Source organism: Symphodus melops (genome assembly GCF_947650265.1).
Source record: "Symphodus melops genome assembly, chromosome: 22".
Lineage (NCBI taxonomy): Eukaryota > Metazoa > Chordata > Actinopteri > Labriformes > Labridae > Symphodus > Symphodus melops.
The window spans coordinates 17,716,023-17,741,973 of NC_136712.1; the positions used below are offsets into that span (position 1 = coordinate 17,716,023).

The following is a 25,951-nucleotide window of genomic DNA, read 5'->3' on the forward strand; positions in this document are numbered from 1 at the left end:
AATTTCAAGTAGATTTTTTCTTAAATGTGTGCTGTATGAAAGCATAGGTAATGCCCTTGTTGCATACTTTATTGCAAACACTGTGTGCATGTGCATAGTACAGTATGTTTGTTTTGCATGTTTCATGACATGCCTATGTATTTTAAATGCCCATCTAGTGACAAGCAGGCAGGCTATAAATGCTTTAGTGTTGGCGTTGGTTAACTTGTTCCATACTTTCACCTGTTCACATAAACAGGAAATAAATAACTCAACACTTATAAGTGTGTACTTTGTGTAGAGTGCAGTAGCTGTATGAAAACACTCTGATGCTGTCAAGATAAGAACTAATGCCAGAATAATAACAGTTTCAGTTTCTGTTTGACTTAGTTCAGAACGGTTATTGCTGAGGGAATGAAGGTGAGAGGGGTCCTCCCTCGCATTTCCTAGGGTTCATTTCTGCTGCACATTTTTTGTAGATTCGGTGCCTTGCTCAAGGACAGCTTGGCAGTGCCAGGAAGTGGTCTGGCATCTCTCCAGCTACCAGACCAATTTCCAGATTTTTGGTTCGGTTCCCAACCCAAGTCCCTACGAACGGAGCTACTCTCGCCTGGGCGGGTAGGCCAATCCACCCAGGGGTGAAGCTGCATCCTGAGATCCTTATGACCCTCATAAATACCCCGTTGTGAGTGCTCCACCCTTTTTACCTGTATCTATAATGCATCAGCTTTTTTTCGACGAGGCATTACAGATGCTATTTCACTGATGGTCAGAGGCGATTTGCTATCAAGCCTGTTTGTCTCACTTCTGTAACAATGGGAACAAAACAGCATGATGGGTCGAGATGGTCATTGTTATTATAATATTAAATATTGTGTTTTATTTAGGTAGTTTTTGCAATAATAAAGCCTTGATGCATGTATCTGGTGTTTTGCTCCAGCCTGTATTTATGTGATGATTTGACCTTCTTTGTGTACTGGCCTGTCCTTGATCCAGGGTTTTGACGTTTTTCTGACAGCTCCGCTCTTCTTCCTCCTCCTCTTCCTCCTCACACAGCCCCTTGTTTCCCACAATGCTCAGCGAACATCACCACCAAGATGGCCGACGCTATGGAGGAATATGAGAAAGAAGCTGGCTGCGTCCCTATTCTCCATCCCGAGGTAATGCTGCTCGGACTCCTCGCATTCGCACGGACAACACGAACACACACGCCGCACATTTCACCAGCCTATGTGTGGACGGTTGTGTGAATCAGCCTTGCTGTTTGGGAAACTGCGATGCCCCCTGCAAACCACTGGTGGTGGTGGTGGTGGTGGTGGGGGGTGTCAGGTAGCTAACGCTGCTAAAGGTGCTAACGCGGCTAGCCCCCCCTCCTCTTGCTGCATAGCAAGCTAAACGCTGAGCAGCTGTTGCAGTTAATACTAACGATAAACTGGGAGGTGTTGTCCCTCATGGAAAACAGCGTTTAGCCCGCACACACGTTTTTTTTAAAAAAGTGTTTCAGAGAGTAACGGGAGACAGAGAGTAACGTGACTGATAAATGCTAAACGGCGTTAGCTCTGTAGCTAACTGGAAGTGCTGGTTGTGTTAGCTCGCTGTATGAAGTGTAACTGGGTTTACTGCACCGTGCTGTCCAGTTGGTGCTCGTAAAATATTGTCAACTGTAACGAATGTAAAAATAATCCACGTCCGACATTAATCTGATTATTTTGTTGCTATGGTGATTTGTTGTCACCCTCTAACGTAAATCATGTACCGCCGTCGTGCGTTCAGTTGATGCTGAAAATGTGACATTGTTTGTTTTTCATCTGTAATGATGAAGGAAATTCTAGCTTGTTTTTAAGTGAACCGGCTCCTTTGGGCTCATCTCTTCACGTGGTACCATGTTGTGCTTTTGTTGAGTCAGGAAAATGAAGCAGTGTCTTCATCCATGATAAAGGATGTGACGATACGATTAATGATACGATTTATCTCTCACGATTTATTTGACTAAAGGAGACTGAAGATAAATGATGAGCTGCTTGTCAGTGTGGTTTGGCCTTTAAATGTTTTTTATTCTCTCATGAAGGGGATGTGATCGGAGCTTCCCATCGAGGTGTCCATTAAATGCTGCATCATGTTGGTTTTGTTATTTTTGTAGTTCCCCATCTTGTGATATTTCCACAGTTTTTGACTCCTCTGTTATCTTCTCAGCAATTTTCATTTCCTGTCTTGACTCAAAATATTTCCTCGCCTCTAATTTGAAAGACTGGTTCTAAATCTGTCTCTGCAGCTGCTGACGTTCACATTATTATTGAGATTCATTTTTCCGTGCCGATGTGACTCTCAACTTTTAAATCGATTTATCACGATTTTAGGACTCATCTTTACATCCCTTGTCTTTGTTTGTATTTTATCTATAATAATGACTGAAGTGATGGTTTTTTAAGTGAACCAGGTCCTAGTGCTGGGCGATGAAGTTCATTAAACATTTGACCTCGATTACTATTCATGAACGATTATTTTCATTTTAGTTTTCTGCCCTCATAGTTCACTGACATGTTCTCTACTGTAAATAGGCTCAACTATTATATCTCTAATGTAAGAGTGCATATCTGAGGAACTGTTGTGTGGTTATTTATTGACTATTTCAAACTGCATCGCTTGAAATGATAAAAAAGGCTCTTATTGAATCGGTTGTGAGTGTGTGTTTTACTACTCATTAGATTGGATAAGATGTCACTTTGTTGTCATTGCACATGTGCGAGTACTGAGCAACAAACTGCAGCTGAGCATCTGACCACAACTCCTTAAAAGCTTTAAGGTGCTGCGTAAAGTGTGAACTAAACCAACAGGCATGTCAACTATATGTGCATTAACAGTCATAGCTATTGGAATTCAAAGCTGTTATGTAGGGTTCACACACACGCACACACACACACACACACACACACACACACACACACACACACACACACACACACACACACACACACACACACACACACACACACACACACACACACACACACACACACACACACACACAGTAGGGCTGGGTATTTCCCTTAACCCCACGATATGATGCGTATCATCACACAGAATACATTGAAAGCTGTGCCTATGGTGTTACTGCCAACTGTCCAATGAGCAAAGTGTCCTCACAGCTTTGCAGCCGTCTGTAACATCTGCATCCATGGAGCACATGTTTAGCATCATGATGTTTAGAGCACAGCCCTAACATACAGAAAGATGCAATAAGGAGGATACACACAGTGTACAGTAACATGAATCAGAACTATAAGCCACAGATACGTGTTACGCATTAATATGCTCTAAAAATGTAAATAGAGATATGACAGATATGTAAAGTTTGAGAAGGTTAGAAAACGTTGATATTGCTGTTTGCTTTCTTCATATTCATCACTAACCAGAGGCATCACTGTCTTATATATTTGCCTGCACCTCTTGTGTGCACAGTTAATCCATTGTTCTGTATAGTTGTAGTTTTGTGTTTTGAACGCAGCCTGGAAGCTCCCTGCGTGATAAAAACACGTGGTAGTTTGCCACTGTGATCGTTGTCTTCCTTCCCTCACATGTCGGGCTTTGCTTTTTAAATTGCAGACAGGAAGTCAGGTGAACTGATTTACTGTACAGCGTGGTAAACCTGTCCATGCATTATTTGTTCAGTGAGTCATATCTTTTAGTGTCGTGTGAACACACGAATGAGTTACTGATTATCACGTGATTTGTAAAGACATCGCTTGGCATGAGGATTCACATCCTTGAACTTGTTTATTGGTCAACACCAATCCCTTTGTATTGTAATAAAAAGACGCACCTTTATTGTTTACAGCTGGTGTGGGCCCATATCTCGAACCCTTCTGGACAATAACCCTTGTACCATACTTGTGTTATCAGTTCTTGTTTCACTGTTTCATTTTCCATTAAAATATCTTGTTGCCTGTCAGCTGGTGATCCAGAAACAGAAATGAACGCTCTGAATGTGATGGTCCGTTCACACGTGAAGCCTGTCCTAACGTTGCTATACATGCTTAGCAGTCAAAGTGCCACTCAAGGATTTGCCTCCATGTTGGTATTGATTGTAGGTTCACACACAGAAAATGGAAAACTGTGGTCGAATGAAGTGTAACAGCAGCTCGTGTGGAGGCGCATATGTTGTGTTGATCCTGTGGATTTCTCAGCTTTAATCTCGATCGTACAAAGGAAGATGGTTCTCAGTCATCTCGACCGTCATCCCTCCTCACTGACTCTCCTTTGTTGTTGAGGTTATGGACCTGGAGTGTTGTTTTATACAACGTGACAAACTGGGTTTTATGCAAGCGGCAGGCCTTGAAAAAATGAAGCCAACGTGGAAGTGTAAAATCGTGCAGTTGGTGGAGTGTGAGGCTGACTCCAGGAAGACAGGAAGCCACATACACACCACAGGCAAGACAGACGTTTTTACAGTCTGGTACAAACAACGACATAGGTTTGATTCGTTGTTGTCATCATGGGCACACACTGTACAGGGTTTTCCTTGGTTAGCGTGTAGATGACATTGACAGCTGGACGTGATGTAAAGGTTTGTCAAGAGGTCTAAAAGCCGCCTCGGCCTCTTATTAGGTTGACTGAAAGTTAGACTGGATTTCCAGCATGGCGGCTGCTGCTGATGAGACTCCGGCGCCCCCTGCAGGAACAGACGGCAGTCACACTCGTAACTTGATCTACAAATGTCAACCCTGGCTGAATGGAGGTCAGACTTAACTTCCCTTTGTCTGACAAAAGAGTGGAAATAAAAGGAACTGAATGTGTTTGTTAGTGAAGTGAAGGAATGTTGTGACAGTTTGGTTTATTGCACTGTGACAGCACTCCCATGACTGTGATGGTCTTGTGTATGAAGCACACACACTTTGTAGATGAGAGTTGATCTTTGTGGATCTGACGGGTCTTCATTGATCTCTACACATGATCTTATTGGTTTTAACTCATCTACTCATTTACAATTAAACAACACGAGTCTTCTTCTGTGTGTCAGGTCAAACGGCAGAACACACTGTTCACTGTATCAGAAGATGGAGGGATGGTGCCTTCAAGTTCATGGAAATGTAACTACCACCTGTTCTTTGATTGCTTGACTCAGTCAGTTGTTGCTGACTCCTTCCTTCCTTCCTTCCTTCCTTCCTTCCTTGCTGCCATCTTTGTGAGATTGTCACTGTTTGGGAAGCACGAGAGATGTCAGACGCACTTCGTGATGTAGTCGTGTTCGTCTGTTTTCAGAGTTGGAGGCTGAGCAAGTGACTCGGTTTGCACATTATTTCTTTATACTGCATGATCAGAATTAGATGTTTACACTGATTAGCTTTATTATACTGTAAATGGAAGACTTCCACTGTGTCTGTGCTTTTCCATGGAACATGTGTGTCCAATCTTGTCTGAATGGAGATGCACCAGAGCCCCCAGCTTCCTAAAATCACTAAACAGAAGCCCTCACAGTGTGACCTTTTTATGACATAATGAAGGATTAGACTTGAAGAAAGGGTTAATAAATGTTGTTTATTTGTCTCCAGACTTTGCCCAAAGTTGCTCCACTTTTCAGCAGGGTGCTGCTTGGAATCTGGGTCATGTCGTCGTCGGCCGAGTGCATGAGGCCCTTCAAATGGAGCAACAGAAATTCAGCTGAAACTCTCAGTGAAGTGTTTGTTCTGTGGGCCAGTTGAACATGTCAAAGAGTGTCGAGGAGTGTAAGGCACAAAGTCTTTAAATGTCATCTGAAAATGCAAATGACTGTGCCTGTATAAAAGGCACATAGAGTGAGACAAGCTCAGGTATTTATTTGATTGTTTACTTTTTGTGAGACTATGAGTTTCCCTGAGGTAAGAAGTGACAAAAAGAACAGAGTTCCACCTACGATGCCCTTTTCTCCCCGACAGGAAACCAACATGGTGGTTAAAGCTGCTAGCTTGTTTAGTTACTATCGAGGTTTAAGTTCATGCAGCATTAAAACCACTAAAACACACTTCATGAAGGAGATTCCCTCCAACCATCCCTCTTTAAAAAGTATTCCTGCTGGCTCTCTCTCTGGTTCCTTGCTGTCTCCTGAATGAATCAAAACTACGGTGAAGTCATTTAAGACACGAACAATGTGAGGATTAAAGATGGTGATAAATGTGCATCTGGCAAGTAAAACAGGATGATAAGCTGATGAGGAGCGTCATGTTTTTTATTGAAGAGCCAAATCTGAACTTGTTGTTTATCTTATTGTCCTCTCTTTTGTTCCGCCGCTCTGATTGTGGCACTGCTACAACTGTAAATGAATAAACGTTCATTTTTTCAGAGCTGCTGCCGTCCAGCATTTTGTGGCTCAAAGCATGTGACCTCCACCTCCCCGAGGAGAGGCGACCATCTGTCCCACTGACACCAGGCCTGCTGCCTCGCCGTTCCAACCTGAGATCAATATGTGAAAAATGATCAGCAGTCCTCCTGACTGTCTCACATGGATGCAGGAACACCATCGAACGCTGAAGATATCCACTGGCTGCAATTATCACTGATGTTAAAAAGCCATCCTCTGCTTTGTTCAGATGGCAGGAGGGAGAGAGTGACTGGCAAGGGGTCAAAGGTTATCTCCACACTAGCTCGAGATGGGGAAAGTGAGTCACACGTGGTGGGTGAGGGTCTCGGGTCAGGCCTTCTTCATCCTCAGACAGTCAGCCTGCTGTCCTTTAAATTCATAACGAGACTCTTTATCAACACAGTCCTCTCTCTCTGCCAGCGACACAGGTCTGAGTAGCACATGGCTGTAGTTAAAACAGATTGCATAGAGATTTAAAAATGACCAAAACTTGGCAGTGTGAAGTACAATCACCTCCTGGCAACACTGACGCTAAAAAAAAACAAACGTACAAGAATATTTATATATGTATATATATATATATATATTGGACGGCCACTTACAAATCCCCTCTAACACATCCTCCTCCTCCTCCTCCTCCTACTATAGTCTCTCCTCTACTGGTCCTCGCTGTTCTCCTTCTTATTTGTCTCCTCTGTTACCATGGCACTATCACAGAAAGATCACAATCATAGCGCCCAAAATGTGTGTGTGTGTGGGGGGGGGGGCTTAAAACCACCCACCCTCTGAGGACAAAACAATGCAGACAAATCAATCGACTCCCAGAAGGAATAGATGGAGATATAATTGAGTAAATATCTTAGAGATTGCTGCTTTAAAGTAAACAGTGCATGCTATCAGAATCCCAGTCCAGCCCAGACAGAGCAGGAGGCTCATGTTAATGAATCAATCGTGCTGTGGTGTTATTATATCTCATGGAAGTAGTTGTGCAGAGATGTTGTGTGCCCTACCAGATGTCACATCATGATGATGTATACTATCCTGGGTTCAGTCATATCCTGGTAAATATTTGTGAGCACAGATAAAGGAGGACTGTGGTTTAGTTTTTAGTTGACAACCAAACCATTTGGCAGAGGAAAAAAAACAATTACTGGGAGATAATATCCTGAAATAGTTGTTTAGCCCCAGTGAGTCATTTTCCATGCGAGTGTGAAAAGGAATCCGAGGAGGAGATTTTGTCCAGCAGCAGTCTCCCTGTGGAGGCAGAAGCGCTGGCTCAGCACGTCCTGCTGGCAGTGTAGGGAAGCCCGAGCTCACCACCTGGGTTCCACGGAGCAGCCGGAAGTCTCTGTGGGCCGAGGACCCCCCCCCCCCCCGTGTCCCCTGGGGTGTCTCTTTGAGCATCTTTAACTCTCCATCCAATTTTGTGTATTTTCAGTGTTGCATCTCAACACATTCGACTCTCTTATTTCTGTGTCTCTGTAGAATTAAATCAATGAAGCCGAGCTAACTGGGTTTGGCGTTAGCTTGAGCTCTCATTCACAAGGTCAGGAGTCAGGCGCTCTGTGTTTGGAAGATGCTTCCCTCGTTTCTGTGTGATGGAGTCTTAATTGTTGTTTCCATGGCGGCTAATGGAATATGTGCAGATCAAACCCCAGACACGTGACAGATTAGATGTTGAGCTGCAGCAGGACCTGTCTTTGTCCTGCAGCCTTTTAATGTTGTAATCAGTGATTGAAAAACATGCTCAGCTGTGTGAAGCTCCATCCTGTACCTTCCCTGTCTCTGTACGTGAACATCAACAGACTCCACTTTGGTTTTGGCTCCTAGATGAATGGGATTGAGTCACATTTTGTCACAACAGGACACGCACATGTTGATAAAGGTATTTCACCTGTATTCAAACACACTCTTATGTTTCCTGTGTGACGCTCAGCTGGTGTTTACAGGCCGTGCTGGGAGTCACAGCATTGTCTCTGTCGCTAGCTCGTATGTCATCCTGTAGACTGGGACTTATGGGTTCCCAAAGTGTAGCTGTGTTATTGGGAAACATCTGTGTGGGTTTCTGCAGGCCGCCTCCCCCCTCCCTGTTGATGGTGTTGTTTTTTGGGAACAGCTACTGAACGTAAAATCAGTTAACAAAGTCATTGTTTGTGCAATGCTCAGAAGATGTAGTATTGACGTCTTGATAGCTTCTCAAGGACTGCATTGATTTATTCTTAATATGTAGACTGTTTTCTCTGCGTGTGTTTGTCTGACTCAAAGCTACGCTTTCAGTCCACCGTGGAAACTGAAGATGTTCCTCTCTGAAGCTGATCGCTCATTCTTCTAAATCTCTGCCTGTCACTCTCTTTTCAGGAAATCAAACCTCAGAGTCATTATAACCACGGCTACAGTGAGACTGTCAGCCGTAAAAACCATGTGGACGACTACAGCACCTGGGACATCGTCAAAGCCACACAGTGAGTACATCTGACGCCGTGTGTGTGTGTGTGTGCGTGATGTGGATGCTGAAGTGTAATGACTGGTTTAAAATCTTCATGGACAGTCTCGTTGTCAAGCAGAGGGGTCTTAAAATAAATGGACCTGTTTCATGCCTGATTGACCTTTGGCATGGCCGAGTGACCTCTGAGTAAAATGAGCCAGGAGCTGGCGAAGCTGCTGATGGACTGATGATGACACAGAGAGAATCATGTGAAACATAAATGTATTTGAAGGGTTCGAGTGGTTGATATCAGCCAATCGAAGAAGGACAAAACACTGACCGCTGAACTCCACCAGATGCTTGTTCAGTCCGTGCTGCTCCACACAGCTGCTTTTTACTTGCGTCAGTGTGTGTGTGTTTCCAGCGGCTCCATCCCGCCTCCAGCAGTCCAGATCCCTCCACAGCAGACACCACAGAGCAAGTCGAGCAGGACATGAAGTCAGACACCGAAACAACATTATAACATCCTGTTTATTTTCACAATAAAAGCCTTCCCAGCTTCATAAACCAGCGAGCCGATGAGTGTTTCACACCACACTCTGTATTATCTCAGAGTCGTCCTCTCTGGGCCCGCTGAAGGGACCGTGTTTGTGTCTGTGGTCTCCTCACTCAGCTGTTATGATGAATGTTGAAATGTTTTTAAACAACACATTTATCTTGTTTTGATTTGAGGTTTCACTCTTGTTTGTGTGTTTAGGATTTAATGTGTGTATTTGTGCGTTCTGTCAGTGTGCTGCGGTTTTGTTGATGGAGTTGTTCTTTTAATGCATGTTTTTAATCTCTCTCTCACCCTCTCTTTCTCTCTCTCTCTCTCTCTCTCTCTCACCCTCACCCTCACCCTCTCTCTCACCCTCACCCTCTCTCTCTCTCTCTCTCTCTCACCCTCTCTCTCTCTCTCTCTCACCCTCTCTCTCTCTCTCTCTCTCTCTCTCTCACCCTCACCCTCACCCTCTCTCTCACCCTCTCTCTCTCTCTCTCTCACCCTCACCCTCTCTCTCTCTCTCTCTCTCTCTCTCTCACCCTCTCTCTCTCACCCTCTCTCTCTCTCTCTCTCTCTCACCCTCTCTCTCTCTCTCTCTCTCTCTCTCTCTCTCTCTCTCTCTCTCTCTCTCTCTCTCTCTCTCTCTCTCTCTCTCTCTCTCTCTCTCTCTCTCTCTCTCTCAGGTACGGCATCTTCGAGCGATGCAGGGAGTTGGTGGAGGCGGGCTTCGATGTTAGACAGCCAGACAAAGAAAACGTAACGCTCCTTCACTGGGCCGCCATCAACAACAGGATAGACTTAGTCAAGTGAGTCTGTGTACGGCTTTTATTTGAAGCTGATGGAAGAAGAAGTGAAAAAGTTAGAGACCTGAGCTTGTAGTTTGACGAGCTCTGATATGAACAGTCTCGATACGGTCGGTTTAACGCGGGGCGTTTGATTTCTGTCAAAAACAAGTGCTTGATATGTTTCACACTCAAACATCTCGATCAGCTGTTCTGTGTGTAAAACAACACTACGTGTCTGTTTGTTCATTCAGCTTCTTCTGTGTTGGTTTCAGGGTACAGTTAGTATGAACGCACGTGTAACACTGTGTGTGTGTGTGTGTGTGTGTGTGTGTTTGTGAAGGTTCTACATATCAAAGGGAGCCATAGTGGACCAGCTGGGAGGAGACCTGAACTCCACACCTCTGCACTGGGCCACCAGGTAACTGAGTCCACACATTTATCAACATGTCAAAGTAATGACGGTTTATTGCAAAGTGGGTTTACGCTGCATGGACTTTGTTGAAATGCTGAATGTATGAACAGGACACAACACACACTGAGGGACACCACCCTCGAGCAGTCTTTGAGAAAAAAACAAAAAAAACAAATGAATTAAAAAAGACATTAAACTCGCTGCCAGTAAATATTGGAATCATCTGTGCTGACGGAATCGTTCCATCAAGGTGCCTGAAGTTTGAGCTTTGAGACCATACGAGTTAAAATCCAATATAATCAACAGCTGCTTTGTTACCACGGCAACACAAATGTAAGTCCTGGGGCGCTGATGACCTAGAGGGGGGAGGGGGGGGCGGCCGTCCTCCAAGCAGCCGACATGTTAAACCGGCGTCTGCGTGGTCGGTGAGAGGAAGCTCTCTGATTGGCTGTTCGGAGGTTTCTTTTTCCACTGAAGGGCTGATAACGCCAACGCCATTTTCAGCTTTTAATCAGACTTTACTGTCTATTAGAAGGGCCGATAACACGAGCGGTGACGTTGACCGTCAGCGGGGTGAAAGTGGTCGTCAGTCGCCTGCTGGCGTGGAGAGTTATTTCCTCTCATGCATGGACAGAACGTCGTCTTTGTGGTTTGTTCAGGTGAAGCTTTTCGGCCTTCGTTCATGAAACAGTTGATGAAGATGTACTGCTGGATCCTCCGTTTCATTTTGATTGACAGGCTTCATTTCCTTGTTCCTTGTTGTTATGTTCACTCCTTCCTGCTGATAATAGGGACACAACATGAGTCACATGAGATCCAGCTCCCCGTACCAAGCAGACACGGGGGGGCTTGAATCTCTCATCCGGAATTATTGATCAGCTTGATAACAGACACTCAGGAATCCTGTGTCACTTCTACAAACACACACACACACACACACACACACACACACACACACACACACACACACACACACACACACACACACACACAGCTCCCCCTCAGGCCGGAGAATAAAAATAAATGAATTTGAATTTGATGTGGGTTTTGCGTTCTTTTATTGCCCTGTGAGAGGAAGTTTGCGTTGCAGACAGGGTTGGTAATAAAACATTTAAAACTCAATATAGTGCATGCAATAAAAGCCTTCAACAAATGGACTCACACACCACTAAAGAGACAAACATGAGAGGATAAGAGAAGACAGGGACTCATTCTGTCAGTGTCACAGCTGCTGACTGTCTCATGCAGGCAGCAGTGGGAGGAAGTGACGCCCTCCTCTCTGGATTCTTGACCTCAGACTGCTCACACACTCGGCATCAAAGTGGAGGATCAAGTGAGAGGAGTTTGGGCCTTTTTGACCCTGATCCTCTTAAAGTCTGGTGTCGTTCCTTCCTGCACGTTGCTTCATTTTTTAAAATCAAACTACCAACGACTTGTTTGAATAAAAATCGGATCCCTTCAAAGGAGAGGGAGAACATGACGGTTCAGTTTCACCTGTTTTATCCAACCTTTTGGTTTGTGTGTATCTCCTCGCAGACAAGGCCATCTATCCATGGTGGTGCAGCTCATGAAATACGGCGCAGACCCATCTTTGATCGACGGCGAGGGATGCAGCTGTGGTCATCTAGCCGCCCAGTTTGGCCACACCTCCATCGTGGCCTACCTAATCGCCAAAGGACAGGTAGGAAACAGAAACGCTGCAGCTTAATAATCAGCAGGAGTTCTTGATTTTACCGTCATGCAATCTTTTTTTTTTTTTAAACTGCATCAGATGTGGAATTTGATTGGTTGGGTCTGAAATTAGGTTTTATTGCATATGGAAATGAACGCCATGCATTCTACTGATGTCTCTGTCATTTGAGGTTTTTCTTCCCTTATGGTTCAAGCCTTTGTTTTGAAAGTACTGATGCTGTCCACTAGGGGGAGCCATAAAGCCACTCTTTCAGACTCTCAGCTCCTTTTTTAATGAGTCTCTCCTTTCCATCAGGACGTGGACATGATGGACCAGAACGGCATGACTCCTCTGATGTGGGCGGCCTACAGGACACACAGGTGTGAACACGGTTGTTACAGTGACGAGTCGCTGCTCTGACTTGTTCTAAAAAAAAAAAAAAAAAAAAAAAGGGGGACCGGGAAACTAAACGTTGACATATTTCCTCCTCAATTAAAGAAACTGATGCCAGGAAAACGTCTGACTCTTGAGCCAGTTACAAACCAGCTGAACCCTCGAACAAGCTGGAGCATGCTCCTGCTGACTGCAGACACACAGCAGCCTTGTCATGTGTGAATGTGCTAACACGGGGAAACGTTCCCTGGTGCTGCGCAGCATCATCTGAATATTCACCCATCAGCAGAAACGTCTCTATTTATAGTTTTGTGTTGTGATGAATGAATCTATTACATCGTTAGCAGAGAAATGTAGGTTCAAAATGTCCATCGACATCATGCTGTGGTTTTTTTCTCCTCCTCCTCCTCCTCCCGGGCGACAGCGTCGACCCCACACGGCTGCTGCTGACCTTCAATGTTTCCGTCAACCTGGGCGACAAATATCACAAGAACACAGCGCTGCACTGGGCCGTGCTGGCTGGTAACACCACTGTTATCAGCCTGCTCCTGGATGCTAACGCTAACGTGGACGCACAGAACATCAAGGTAATCACGCCGTCGGGGTTTCCCCTCTGAATGATGGAAAAGCATTCTGGGATTTTTGCTGTGGTGGTGGATAAATCCAGGCTGGTCTTCTGTTGGTGTTTAGGGCGAAACCCCTTTGGATCTCGCCAAGCAGAGGAAGAACGTCTGGATGATCAACCACCTACAGGAGGCCCGGCAGGCCAAAGGCTACGACAGCCCGTCCTACCTGAAGAGACTTAAGATGGACAAGGTAAAGACGCGTACACGCCATCAAGATATGCAAAATGATAGAAGACTTGTCCTTGACGCTTTCAATCGAGTGTTAGCATCGAAGCTGTCACCCAAAACGCACCTCGCTGTGGCTCCGTGTGAAAGCGCTCACACAAGTCTGTCCACGCTGAACCTTTGCACCGCTGCGATGTCACGGCGTGTCCCGGGTTCTAGTCTGAACACGTCAGTGGGACAGACGTTTACTGCTTCTCAAGTCTGCAATCAGACAGGAAGCAGACGACTCGTAAACGACAGGTTAACTCGAGGAGGTGTTGATCCGTGAACTCTGACCACAGATGCTTATTCCTTCATAAAAGCTTTGAACTTAGTTTTTCCCGATCTTAAAGAAAGCAAACCTTCGGCTGTCTCATGTGTTCCCCGTCTATAAACATTTGCATCAGACGCACAGACGCAGAAGATCGAATACATTTTTCTGTCTTTTTTTTTTTTTTTTCATTGAAGACTTTGATTTGCTTTTGTTGAAACTTTAATGTTTGTTGTCTTTCCTCTCGTCTGCTGGGATGTAAATAGTTAAAAAAGGTAAAGTGTTACACTGGAGAGATTTGTAGTTTGTTGTTTAGAGATTTAAGTGTTAATAGAAATGAGAACAAAAGATAATAGACGCTTCATAGCATCACATGTAGATCCGAGTTAGTCTTGGATGATTTTTAGCATCTTACTCGGTTGGATTTCTGCTACTTTTGTATTTTTTACTGTATCCATATTTTAGGCAAACTGAAGTTAAAATGTCTCTTTTTTTTGTATTTCTGTGAGAATTAGAAATTCTTAAAGAAACATCCCTCATCATATTCAGACATTTAGACGTCACATACGTATCACATGTGCCGTTTATTCTCCTGCACGAGCTAAAGACGTTTGTAGAATTTGACCTTAAGTCGTGTTTGGTGTAACGTGTATCCTGTTAGGAAAACGCTCTAGATTCCATGAGAGACTATTTGAAATAAAGAGTGTAGGTGTTTCCCACAGTCAGTAGATGTTTAGTCAGTAAATGTGAAACCCTTTATAGAGACAGACGTCTGAATGAGACTCCTTTCTAAGTCTTTCATCTTTTCTGACCTTAAACAGCGTTTGTCTTTTTTTATCCTCTTCCCTCACTTTCTTTCTTGTTTTCTTTCCATCATTTTCTTCCACGTCGTCTTTTCTCTGGATCTCCTGCCCTGCCTCCCTCCTCTCCTCTCCTCGTCCTCGTGCAGGAGTTCAGGCAGAAGGTGATGCTGGGAACGCCCTTCCTGGTCATCTGGCTCGTTGGTTTCATCGCAGACCTGGACATCGACTCGTGGCTCATCAAGGGCCTCATGTACGCCGGGGTCTGGGTCGCCGTGCAGTTCCTCTCCAAGTACGTTTCTCTACTCCTCTGTGTGTGTGTGTGTGTGTGTGTGTGTGTGTGTGTGGGTGTGTGTGTGTGTGTGTGTGTGTGTGTCTCATCAAGAAACTCATAATAACACTTCATTGAGCTTAAAAGTCTGATTGAGAACTCTTAAACACAGACGTCTCGATGAGTTGTTCACGCACATATAAATGAAATAATGTAAACACACACACACACACACACACTCTGCTTTAACCCCGTCACTGCTGCCATCTGGTCCTGCTGCTGTCGTTTGTTGTTCCCTTCAGCTCGACACTACAATAACACATTACCCAGCGTCTCGTGACATTCTTCACATAACGACTGCCACATAAATAACGTGTAACTTTGAGGGCTGCTGATTGGAAGCTGCAGAGGGGTTAAAGTTCAGTTTATTGTTGCTGCTGTCAGGCTGAACGGTTCAGGTCAAACACTCAGTTTGCATCTGTCCATCTGCTGGAAGAATGCCTTGATGTAGGAAACACAGAGGATCTGAGCTGCGCTGTGTCTGCAGTGCGAGGGAGGCCAGTTTCTAAAATTTGAGTTTGCTAATTTTTTCTACCAGTAGATGCCGCCCTTGAGCACCAGCATGAAACCAAAACAAACTGAGGTTTGAGGCTACCACAGTTGCTGTGATAGAAGGCTAACATTAGCGCTCTTTAGTTAGCTCGTAGCTTCACGGGAGATGTAACCTGCGTGATCTAAAAACGCTCGCACATCATTCAAATAATCAGTGAGCATGTTCTTCTTTTCGTCAGTCCTTGACTTAAACCTGCTTTTATGCACACGGGGAGGAGTCCAGGAGGCGGGACTCCGCCTTCTCACTCATTGTAGACTGTCGGGATTTAAGTATTCTGGGTTTCTGCTTAACTTACGTGGACATGTTGCACGTTCTTCCTTTAAGCTGCTGCAGGTTTGAAATGTCTGTGTTGGATGTGATCACAGTAAATGGGATATATGATTATTTTGATGATTCTCAAATAACTCAGACCCTCTCTCTCTCGCTCTCTCGCTCTCTCTCTCTCTCTCTCTCTCTCTCTCTCTCCCTCTGTCTCTCTCACCCTCTCTCTCTCTCACCCTCTCTCTCTCACCCTCTCACCCTCTCTCCCTCTCTCTCTCTCTCTCTCTCTCTCTGTCTCTCTCACCCTCTCTCTCTCTCACCCTCTCTCCCTCTCTCTCTCCCTCTGTCTCTCTCACCCTCTCTCTCTCTCTCACCCTCTCTCCCTCTCTCTCTCTCGCTCTCTCTTTGCAGGGCTTTCTTCGATCACTCCATGCACAGCGCTCTCCCTCTGGGGATCTACCTGGCCACCAAGTTCTGGATGTACACCACCTGGTTCTACTGGTTCTGGAACGATATCCTTTACTGTCTCAGACTGACGCCGTTTACACTCTTTAAAGACTATAGGAGTCAATATATTCATCTGTCCAGGAAACATGACCACACAGTCAGAGACAGATTAGCTTAGTTTAGCAGAAGGTTGAAAACCACAGAGTCTGGTATCTGATGTGTCAGAAATGTTCTCTGTGAAGAAAGAAAAAAACAGCGTGCTAATTTAGATCCAATAATGAGCTCTTTTGGCAGTTCAGTGTTTTTCCTTCTCCTCGCTGACTTTGATTCAGAGGTCTCCTCTGTTTGAGAGAAGCTCATTGGCTGGTTTCCGACTTGAGGAATCTTTGAGTAATGGTCAGTAAACCCCGAAATATAATGAAGAGTTTAACCAAACGAGAATGTGGACCGATTCCCCGACACTGCATGCCACATCGCTGTGATCCATCCACCTGTTTTACCCAGAATCCACTTGTGTGTGAAGTATGCCAGAGCTGTAAGAGCTGGCAGTCTCTGTTCACTGGAAAAAAAAACGCGTCATCAATTCCCAGTTTGAAACGGGGAATTCACTGTTGGCGTTCAGAAAGTCATACATCAGAAGCCGAAAGCTTTTCTGAATCTGCCCAGTTCGTTTAAGAAGATCGCTGACAAACATTGGCCTGTGAGAATCTACAGTCACTGATGAAGCGTTTTTATTGAAGAAGACAGACTATCAGAGGAAACGCGTTCATTGGCAGGATTAAAGTTGAATTACTGGATACAGTTATTGAAGATGACAGAAAAGTTGAGCTGCGTTTAAAGAAACTCCAGGACGTCCACGGACCTCTGAGAGAGACTCGCGTTGAAGTCACAAAATGTCTAAAAGTTTTGCTTTTTAAATGGAGCAGAATGGTGTGCACAGAGATGAGTGCGTCACAAATGTGGTTTTAAAGCCCAACCAGAGGACTCTGAAGAGTTTCTGTTGGCCTCAGAGGGGCTGCTGTCACTTTTTATTTTCTTCATGGAAAAATAATGGCTTCTCTGTTGGGAAGCTGCTAATTGCAGGAGGTGAGAGGGGGAGGCGTTGTTTGTGGAGGGCTTTTAATTTAGTGCTTCACTGCTCGTCTAAAGGGGGGCGGGGAGGCAGAGCAGAGGAGCTTTTTTTGAAGAAGAAAACTCTGCCCTTTGTAGCCCTTTAAAAAAAAGAGATGCTGGAGGTTTGTTTAGATGTTTTTGTTGCATCTAGGCAACATGAAAAAAAGAGTGAAGGATTATCCTGACGTCTCTGCCCTGGACCTGCTGCCTCAGCCAGGTTTTTGCATTAGCATTCATCTCTACAGATCTTAGATTAGGTTACAGTGCATCCTGTGTTGTGGTTCATGCATCAATCCAAAGTTGCCTCTTTGACTGCAGGCAGTTTCTTTTATGTGTGAGCACAATAGCTTCCTGTTTGCCCTGCAGCCTTGGAGTCAGTCATAAAGCCCGAGCGCCTGCCATCCATCTCTTTCCAGGTTTTTTTTGTGCGTCTGTGTTGAGTTGAAAGACACGGTGTTTCATGCTCCTGGCTGCAGCAGGAACGTTTCTCTCCTGCGGCGATGCACACGCACCTTATCTGATGTGAACTCAGTCAGTGGGACAGTTGGTTCTTGTCCAGCAGCATCCTCGCGTGTTGCATGTCGTTTGCATTTCTTTATGCAAAGCAAGAGATTTCCACAGCAGGAGCACTGTGGCGTACTCGAGTTAATCATACATTCAGCTCTCAACACAAGTGAGACTGTTCAAGCAGCACAAAGTGAGCGGTGCTGGAGATCATCCAGGATGTGTTAGAGCTGGACCAGAGACATTCACACTGAGAAGAAGACACAGAGTTACTGAGGATGATGATGATGATTACTGTAAAGTCAGTATTATTTCAATCTGCCTTCCACCTCAGCTGTGTTTATATGTGCATTTTGTAACTGATGGGAAATGCACAGGTGGTTAGAGAGGTGGTTCTCTCTCTCACACACACACACACACACACACACACACACACACACACACACACACACACACACACACACACACACACACACACAGTCCGTCTCTCTCTCGACCGTCACGTCTCTTTTAAAAAAAACAAAAAACCTAAAACTGCTGAGGTCTCTCATTATCAAAGTCATAAATGACAAATGTTAATGTTTAATTTTATTTCAAACCTCATCCCTGTTCTTTGACATGTTATCGACGCTGCTCATCATCATGGGTCCTTCTCTCTCTCTCTCTTTTTTTTTTTTTAAAGATTTTCATTGTTGATCTTTTTGTGCCTTCATTTGAGAGGTAGCAGAGTAGACAGTGTGAGGGAGGAGCTCCGGGCCGCGTTGATGACTCTAAGACATGGGCTGGGGTCACTAACCCCTGTGCCTCCTCTTTGAAGAATGAACTCCACCTGTTGGTATGGATGTGCCAAACTCTGAATGGACACATGTTCATTTTCTTTCGTGAACTTTCTGGATTTTTGTTCACATCCGATGTCAACGTGTTTTCATTCTTCATTCTGTCAGCAGAGAAGCTGAACGTGTTTGGTTGCAGAGTAGTGATGCTTCTAACCTCCTGATCTTCTGGAGAAGCATGGTTTGACTCTCTCTGATCCGTCAGCACACGGTGACATAAACCTGTGGACCAGCGCCCGGGGTGGCGGTCTGTTTGAGCGCCAGCAGAGCCAGTGAACATTTAATGAGGTTGGATTTGAAGAGACAAATTTAAAACCTTTTATTACAAAGATTCCAACATGTGGTTTAAGAAGTGGTGGCATGTCGGCCATGTGAGCTTCCAGTTTTCAGCACTGCTTTGCCCTTCAGGTGAAAAAATGTCCTCCTCCACATCTGACCCACTTTCTGCCTTTGTGAGCTCGTTCTCCTCAGGCTGGCCATCAGATCAAATGACGAAGAGTGGAGCGTGTGACATTACTTTGTCTATTCTCCAGACGTGGATCTCATTTTTTCCTCAGCGGTCTCAGCTCTTAAACGCCGAGAACGATAAAACTGGAGTGGACGGGACAAAACTTTGAGCTTTTCAGCCACAAAATAGCAGATTTAAAAACTAAAACTTCCAACGATGAGAAATCCCGTCAGACTTCATCCCGTCTCTCTGAGTCGTTCCTGACTCCTCCCTGTACGTTGTGTCTGTCTCTCTCTGTGTCACTCTGAAACACTGTCCTGTTCCAGATGACTCATGCACACCTGCATGAGTGCCGCGCTCATACGCCGTGTGCGCGTGCGTGTGCGCGTGCGTGTGCGCGTGCGTGTGTGTGTGTAGATGAAGTCATGATGAAATCATCCCTTCTCGTAGCGTGTGAGCCGAGGCGACTCGGAGCTGCTCCCTGCGTCTCTTTCACTCCCGTTACCACGAAGACAAACTCTCACTGAGGGGACAGCATGTGGACACACGTCAGCTTCAGGCTGTTTCTCTGTAACACTTTAAAGATTGAATGGTGTGTTTGTTTTGTCCATCAGTCTGTCTTCTTTACCATCCAAGCAGCTCAGAAAGTGAACATGACTTCACAGCAGAGTACACAACCGTCTTTATGTGACTTTGTCTTGACTTGACTCCGCTGGATTTGCTGCGTCAGCTCCTTTTGCAGTTACTGATGTGATTAAGACGACCATCAGTGTGCGTCGGATATCAAAGAAAACCAATCAACAACATATTGAAGAATCTCCTGTACGAGAGCCAGATGTTGTGGATTTCCTCTTTTTGTCTCATATCGACACGTTTGCGTTTCAAATAAGATCTTTTGAGAGGTAGAAGCAACCAGGTGCTGAGGGTTTCCATCATGAGCTGACATTATCTGAGTCCGTGTCGACCGGCAGGATGAAGCAGGTGGAAAACCAAGATAACAAATGAACGGGCGGTTAAGCAAACAAGAATTTTATCTCCTTTTTTTATCTTTGGATAAACACCAAAAAACAAAAAAACAATTTTCACTTCTCCGTCGAGCTGGTGTGCTGCTGACTGTGTCTGACTGTTTGTTTGTTGTTTGGCTTGATTCTGGATGTTTCCGGGCGAGGAGCTGGTGTGCGTCCTCCAGCCAATGACAGCGCAGCAGATCAGTTCAAAAGTGGATTAAAAGATTCAGTGATTGGACGGGAAGTAAACCGGCAACTCTGACAAACGTGGACATAGTGTCAAAAAAAAGAGAAAGTATGACCGTAAGGCGAAACGTGGAGTGGATAAAGAGTGGTGAACCTTCGGTGAGCTCGTAGATTCACACGTGAAGTCGTCAGCTGGACAGGAAGCTGCCAAACGCCGCTGGTTAGCGTGCTGTAGCGAGTCGTAAACGTGCAGGCGATGAGCCCAGCAGGAGGGGCCACGTTTGAGTGTTTATAAAGTGCAACAAGCATTTCGACTGACTCCACCTTTAATGTGTTCACACTGCGGTTTGTTCTGAGTCATCTGTGTGGTTAACTGTGCTTATAAAACAATGATGTTTTTGTCCCTTTATTTAAAGTGACAAACAAAAACAAGGTCTGCCTTCTTCCTTAACCACGCTGCACATCTCCCCTTCGCCACCGTCCATGTTCCCTTCCTGATCAACACGCTGGCTCTCTTCTACAACTTCGGCAAATCCTGGAAGTCTGACCCGGGAATCATCAAGGCGTCGGAGGAGCAGAAGAAAAAGGTGAAGTCACGACGTGTTTTCTCTCTGCTGAGCAGAGAGATTGACTCTCTGGCTCGCTGCCCGCTGACCGTGTCGCCCCTCTCTCGCCACTCGGCCCCTCATTCTCGCACTTAATTGGAGCACAACGGAGGCTCTGCTTCTTAACCAGGCCTCTGATTGATGAGGAGCTAAATTTAACCGGCATTGTTAGCGCAGCGCTCTCTGCAGCCACCTCGAAGCCTCCCATCTCCTCTTTCACCGCTCGTTTTCCTCTCCGGAGTTTGTTTAGGATTGTTATATGTAGAGAGAAGCAGGCTGATCATAAAACACACAAGGGGAACAATGTTCATTGTGAAGATGAGAGAAAAACCAAACCCCGTCGTAAAGATATTTTACCCTAAGATCCAAACAGTGTGAATTCCGTGGCAGCTTCCGTCCTGGTTGGCTGTGCTGGAGGCTGCAGCCTCGGCCTCTTCACTGTCAGTGGGTCTATTGTGTCAGCGCCAAAGAGACCTTGGCATGAGGAATTTCTGTCTTCATTCATTTTTCTGTCTGCTTCTTTTCTTTCTTTTGTTGTTGTTTAAATCCTGCTTTTGTTTTGGTGTTTCCTCCCGACAGACGATTGTGGAGCTGGCAGAGACGGGCAGCCTGGATCTGAGCATATTCTGCAGCACCTGCTTGGTAAACTCTGACCTCCATCTCATCAGACATCAGACTCTGAAGATCACAGCTTTACTAACGCAACTCTTTTCTGCAGATACGGAAGCCCATCAGGTCCAAACACTGTGCAGTGTGCAACCGCTGCATCGCAAAGTTCGACCACCACTGTCCCTGGGTGGGCAACTGTGTCGGTAAGTCAAAAACACACAGGTGTGGAATCAGAAGCTGTCATTAACACTGATGATGCAGGAAGACCAGAGATGGAAAAAGACGTGGAGGAGGAAGCGTGTGCGTGTGTCATTTCCAGAATCTATACGAGGATGTGTGTGAAGGAGGCAGGAAACGAGGGAGGAAGGAAGGAGTGCAGGGAGCTCAGCTGGTCAGTAAAACAAGGAAACAATCTGAACAAACACGACTCTTCACTACTCAGACCAGAGTCCTGTAAAGAGATTAGAAAAAGCCCCTCTGATGATTTACAGTCTGGTAGTGCGAGAGATGACTTTTAAACACTCCGCTCCTCTTCAGTTTCTGTTTCTGAATCAAACAATCAACGAGAGGGAAAGGAAATAATTCACACAAGTAGAATGTTTTCCGGATACTGAAGAGCTTTCAAACCCAGATTACACACAGTGTGACAGAGTGAGTACATGTCAAATAAATCAGGGTCAGGGTTCCAGTTTCTTTTTTTCTTTTTTTTTGCTGAGAGAGGCAGTCTGTAGTAAAACCTACAAACATCCAGCCAACATTCAACACACGAAGATTGGAGCGCCGATTGGCTCGTGGTTATGTCGCACGGCGGCCCGTTGCTGCTCGATTGAACGAGTCGTTGGAGCTCATCTCAGTGTCGGCTATCGTTGTGTTTGATGATGCTGAAGTCTTGTCTGAAGCAGTCAAAGCAACAACAGGACCTGACTCTCTTGTTTCTCCTCTACAGGAAGTGGGAACCACCGTTACTTCATGGGTTATCTGTTCTTCCTGCTCTGCATGATCTGCTGGATGATCTACGGCTGCATTTCCTGTGAGTGGAAAAAACCAAACAAATCCTCCTCTTGTTGTTCACGTTCAGCTGATTCTCTCTCTCTCTCTCTCTGTCTGTCTGTCTGTCTGTCTGTCTGTCTGTCTGTCTGTCTGTCTGTCTGTCTGTCTGTCTGTCTGTCTGTCTGTCTGTCTGTCTGTCTGTCTGTCTGTCTGTCTGTCTGTCTGTCTGTCTGTCTGTCTCTCTCTCTCTCTCTGTCTGTCTGTCTGTCTGTCTGTCTGTCTGTCTGTCTGTCTGTCTGTCTGTCTGTCTGTCTGTCTGTCTGTCTGTCTGTCTGTCTGTCTGTCTGTCTGTCTGTCTGTCTGTCTGTCTGTCTGTCTGTCTGTCTGTCTGTCTGTCTCTCTGTCTCTCTCTGTCCGCCTCAGACTGGAGGATCCACTGTGCCACCAGTTATGCCAAGGACGGTTTCTGGCTCTACCTGACCCAGATCGCCTCCTGCTCTCCCTGGATGTTCTGGATGTTCCTCAACAGCATTTTCCACTTCATGTGGGTGGCTGTGCTCATCATGTGTCAGCTCTACCAGGTGAGTGCCAGGCCGTTTCTGTCGTAGATCCACCATCATCGGCCGCCCGCTGAGGGAGGCTTTGAACCTGAACCTGTTTGCATGTTTGTCAGATCGCCGCTCTGGGAATCACCACCAATGAAAGGATGAACGCTCGGAGATACAAGCACTTTAAAGTCACCGCCACGTCCATCGAAAGCCCCTTCAAGTAAGTTATCTCCTCTTTAAAAAAAAAAAACTAAAAAAAACAACTAAAATCAGAACCATGTGTCAGGTTTTTTTTCTTTTCAATGTACTTCCTGAGTGCTGCAGAGGTGCTCTTGAGCAAGGCACCAAACCCCCAACCGACCGCTCTGTTTTCTCCCTAGTTTTTTAATACAACTGTAAAGGTTGAAGGGGACAGCTGGATAATCATCTGTGACTCTGCTGTTCTTTTTAAAGACCTCGTGAACGACTTACGATATGCTTCAAAAAAAAAAAACTTTCATATAAAATCTTTTTAAATTCGTATCTGTCTTTGTCCCTTTTCAGCCACGGCTGCTTCAGAAACCTCATCGATTTCTTCGAAATCCGCTGCTGCGGCCTGATGCGGCCCGTGGCGGTGGACTGGACCACGCAGTACACGGTGGAATACGACCAGACGTCTGGCTCGGGCTACCAGCTGGTGTAGAGGAGGAGGAGGAAGAAGAAGAAGAGGAGGAGGACGGAGGGGGCAGGAGGAGCAAGGTGGGGGAGCCGAGTGTCGCTGTGTGGAAGGAAGTTTGAATGGATCACCCTCGCCCACCCCCTGCACCCCTCACCCCACCCCCACATGGCGTTCATATCAGAGCGGTGCTGTTCTCGGGAGCGCTTGCTTTTCTTTGGACCATCTCTCCCTCACCGATCAAAAGACTGGGAAAAAAAATCAGCCAGGACGAGCATGCTGTTACGGGGCAACACCACACCTACTCCCCGCCTCTGACTCCGCCCCCAACTTTACTACTATTACTACTACTACTACTATTCTACAACTTCAGACTTCATTACTGTACCTCCGCTGCTTTCGGACCCCTCCGCCTCGTCTCTCCTCCCGAGCTCTTTGGACGGTGCGATGCTGCCGGGCACGAGCGGAGACGAGCGAGGACGAGAGGATTTTCAAACGTGACGCTGCCTCGAGAGCGGCGCCTTCAAGTGGCAGTATCATTCTCCTTCCCCTCATATATTCTCCTTATTTATGGTGTCCCTGTTGATGTGCCCTGTGTGTATTTTTTTTTGTTTGTTTTTGATTGGTTCAGGAGCTTTTGCTGTTCCTGTGAGAATGACCTTGTGGAGGCCAGGGGAGCTGAAGGATTAGTTTTTATGAGTTTGTTTCTAAGTGAGCTGGAGATAAGGGAATGTCTTTTTACGGTCTTGATTTTTGCACCGCGGTGAGTTTTGACTCAAGCTGATGAAGATCCGCCAACATTAGTTGAACTTATCAGAGAGGAAAATGTTGCCGCTGCTGTAGGAGTCCATCAGTTCTCACCTGCTGAAGAGGAAGCTGCGACCACAGAAGAAAACGTTTTTGCAAGGAAAAAAAAACAAAAACAGTTGTCATGCAGTATAAAGGCAGGGCGAAGCACGAGAACTCCGACTCCTCCAGCGGCGACCGGCGTGTACGTGACAGAAAAATATCCTACAGACAATGTGATACAGGTATATTTATTTTAAAACTATTTATAGACAAAGTAATTATGTGCTAGCGCCATCATTTTTACATTTCACACCATTTGTTAGCTGAGTAGGTTTTTATAAGGAATAAAAAGGTTAGGAAGCGAGTGCCTGCAGCCGGGTACAGGTACAGCGCGTGTATTTATTAACAGCAGAGTTAAGAAGAAGAAGACTGGACGGATGAGTTTCCAGGACGGTTCATTCCATGTTTTTCTCTCAACAAGCTGTAAAGTCTTCTATGTTTGTCTTTTGTCTGCCTACAACATTGCACTGATTTTTTTGTTTTGTTTTGTTTGGTGTTTTTTTTGTTTTTGTTTTTTTGGGCCGTTTCTGAACACAAGGGTTCAGCACGCCGACTCCCGTCACTCCCTGTTCTGGACCTTCCCCCCCCGCCCCCCCGCCCATTTGCAGTCGGCTCCACATTAGCAGCAGCAGGATGGACTGAAGTGTAAAGAATGTGCATCTGTACATAAACAATATATTTCTCTGTGATTGTTTTCTTTTTGTCAGTGTTAGCCCGAGGTGCTCCCTCCTCGAGAAAACATCATTCTTGTTTTGTTTTTATTGTGGGGGGGGGGGGGGGGGGGGGGGGGGGGGGGGGGGGGGAGTTTTTCTTCCAAGCGAACCGCCAAGAGAAAACCAAGAGTGACTATACTCCAAGTGTATGACTGTAGCTTTTAGTGATGTCCGACACTGCTGTCTATAGGCGTTTGAACCCTTAAGCCCGCCCCGCCATGAAACTCCACTGCATGTGACGATGCTTGGGACAGCTGGGCTCTCGCTGTATATCCCCCGTCAAACCCGTTTTCATCACCATGGTGCCAGCCCGGCAAGCCACGTGTTTGTATATAGTGAATGTTAAGTATTTGCAAGTACTTTTTCTGTTTATTGTCTGTTTGTTTTTTGTTAGTTTCCTTCTCTCAGATCCAGTGTGTTTAGTGAAGTTGTTTTCTTTCAGGCGCCCTGATGTCACCGCCGGGCCCTCCTGTGCAAGTGTGTAATATATCTGAATGTTTCATGCTTGTGGACTCTGTAGTCATCCTGAAGGGTTATTTTGTTTTTGTTTATTTCTACGTCATATACCGCTGGGTTTGTTATACCACTGGATGTACAAATTGTAAAGCAAAGACACTAGAGAACTAAGGCAGACGCCGACTCTTTTTTTTTTTTTTTGGTTTTCTAAAAGCTGAAATGTGATCATGCAATAGTTTTAAGGATAGACGGAGGTTATATTACATTTACAGGGCCTCCGGAAAACTTTTTGGGCCTCATGTTTGCATCATCAGAAGAGGACGGTCGTGTCGTCATCTCACGGATCATTCCCCCCGAACAAACGAACCACTGATGTCATCGCTGCCCTCGAAACACAAAAC

At 45.5% G+C, this 25,951-nt stretch overlaps 1 protein-coding gene across 1 annotated transcript; it reads left to right on the forward strand.

Moving 5' to 3' along the window:
- Window positions 1-976: 976 nt before the first annotated feature.
- zdhhc17 (zDHHC palmitoyltransferase 17) lies at window positions 977-25,070 on the forward strand. Its single transcript, XM_079335595.1, has 17 exons — window positions 977-1,139; window positions 8,672-8,775; window positions 9,963-10,085; window positions 10,405-10,482; window positions 12,013-12,157; window positions 12,464-12,528; window positions 12,966-13,128; window positions 13,232-13,357; window positions 14,592-14,734; window positions 15,999-16,099; window positions 20,588-20,712; window positions 21,310-21,372; window positions 21,449-21,542; window positions 22,286-22,369; window positions 22,753-22,910; window positions 23,003-23,097; window positions 23,421-25,070. The coding sequence occupies exons 1-17, from the start codon at window positions 1,077-1,079 to the stop codon at window positions 23,557-23,559; spliced, it is 1,869 nt and encodes a 622-aa protein (XP_079191721.1). The 5' UTR covers window positions 977-1,076; the 3' UTR covers window positions 23,560-25,070.
- Window positions 25,071-25,951: the final 881 nt, after the last annotated feature.

Coding starts and splice junctions, on each gene's coding strand:
- zdhhc17 (XM_079335595.1), top strand. CDS start 1,077: ATGGCCGACGCTATGGAGGAATATGAGAAAGAAGCTGGCTGCGTCCCT. Junction 13,129..13,231: donor TGGACGCACAGAACATCAAG/GTAATCACGCCG, acceptor GTTGGTGTTTAG/GGCGAAACCCCTTTGGATCT. Junction 23,098..23,420: donor TCCATCGAAAGCCCCTTCAA/GTAAGTTATCTC, acceptor GTCCCTTTTCAG/CCACGGCTGCTTCAGAAACC.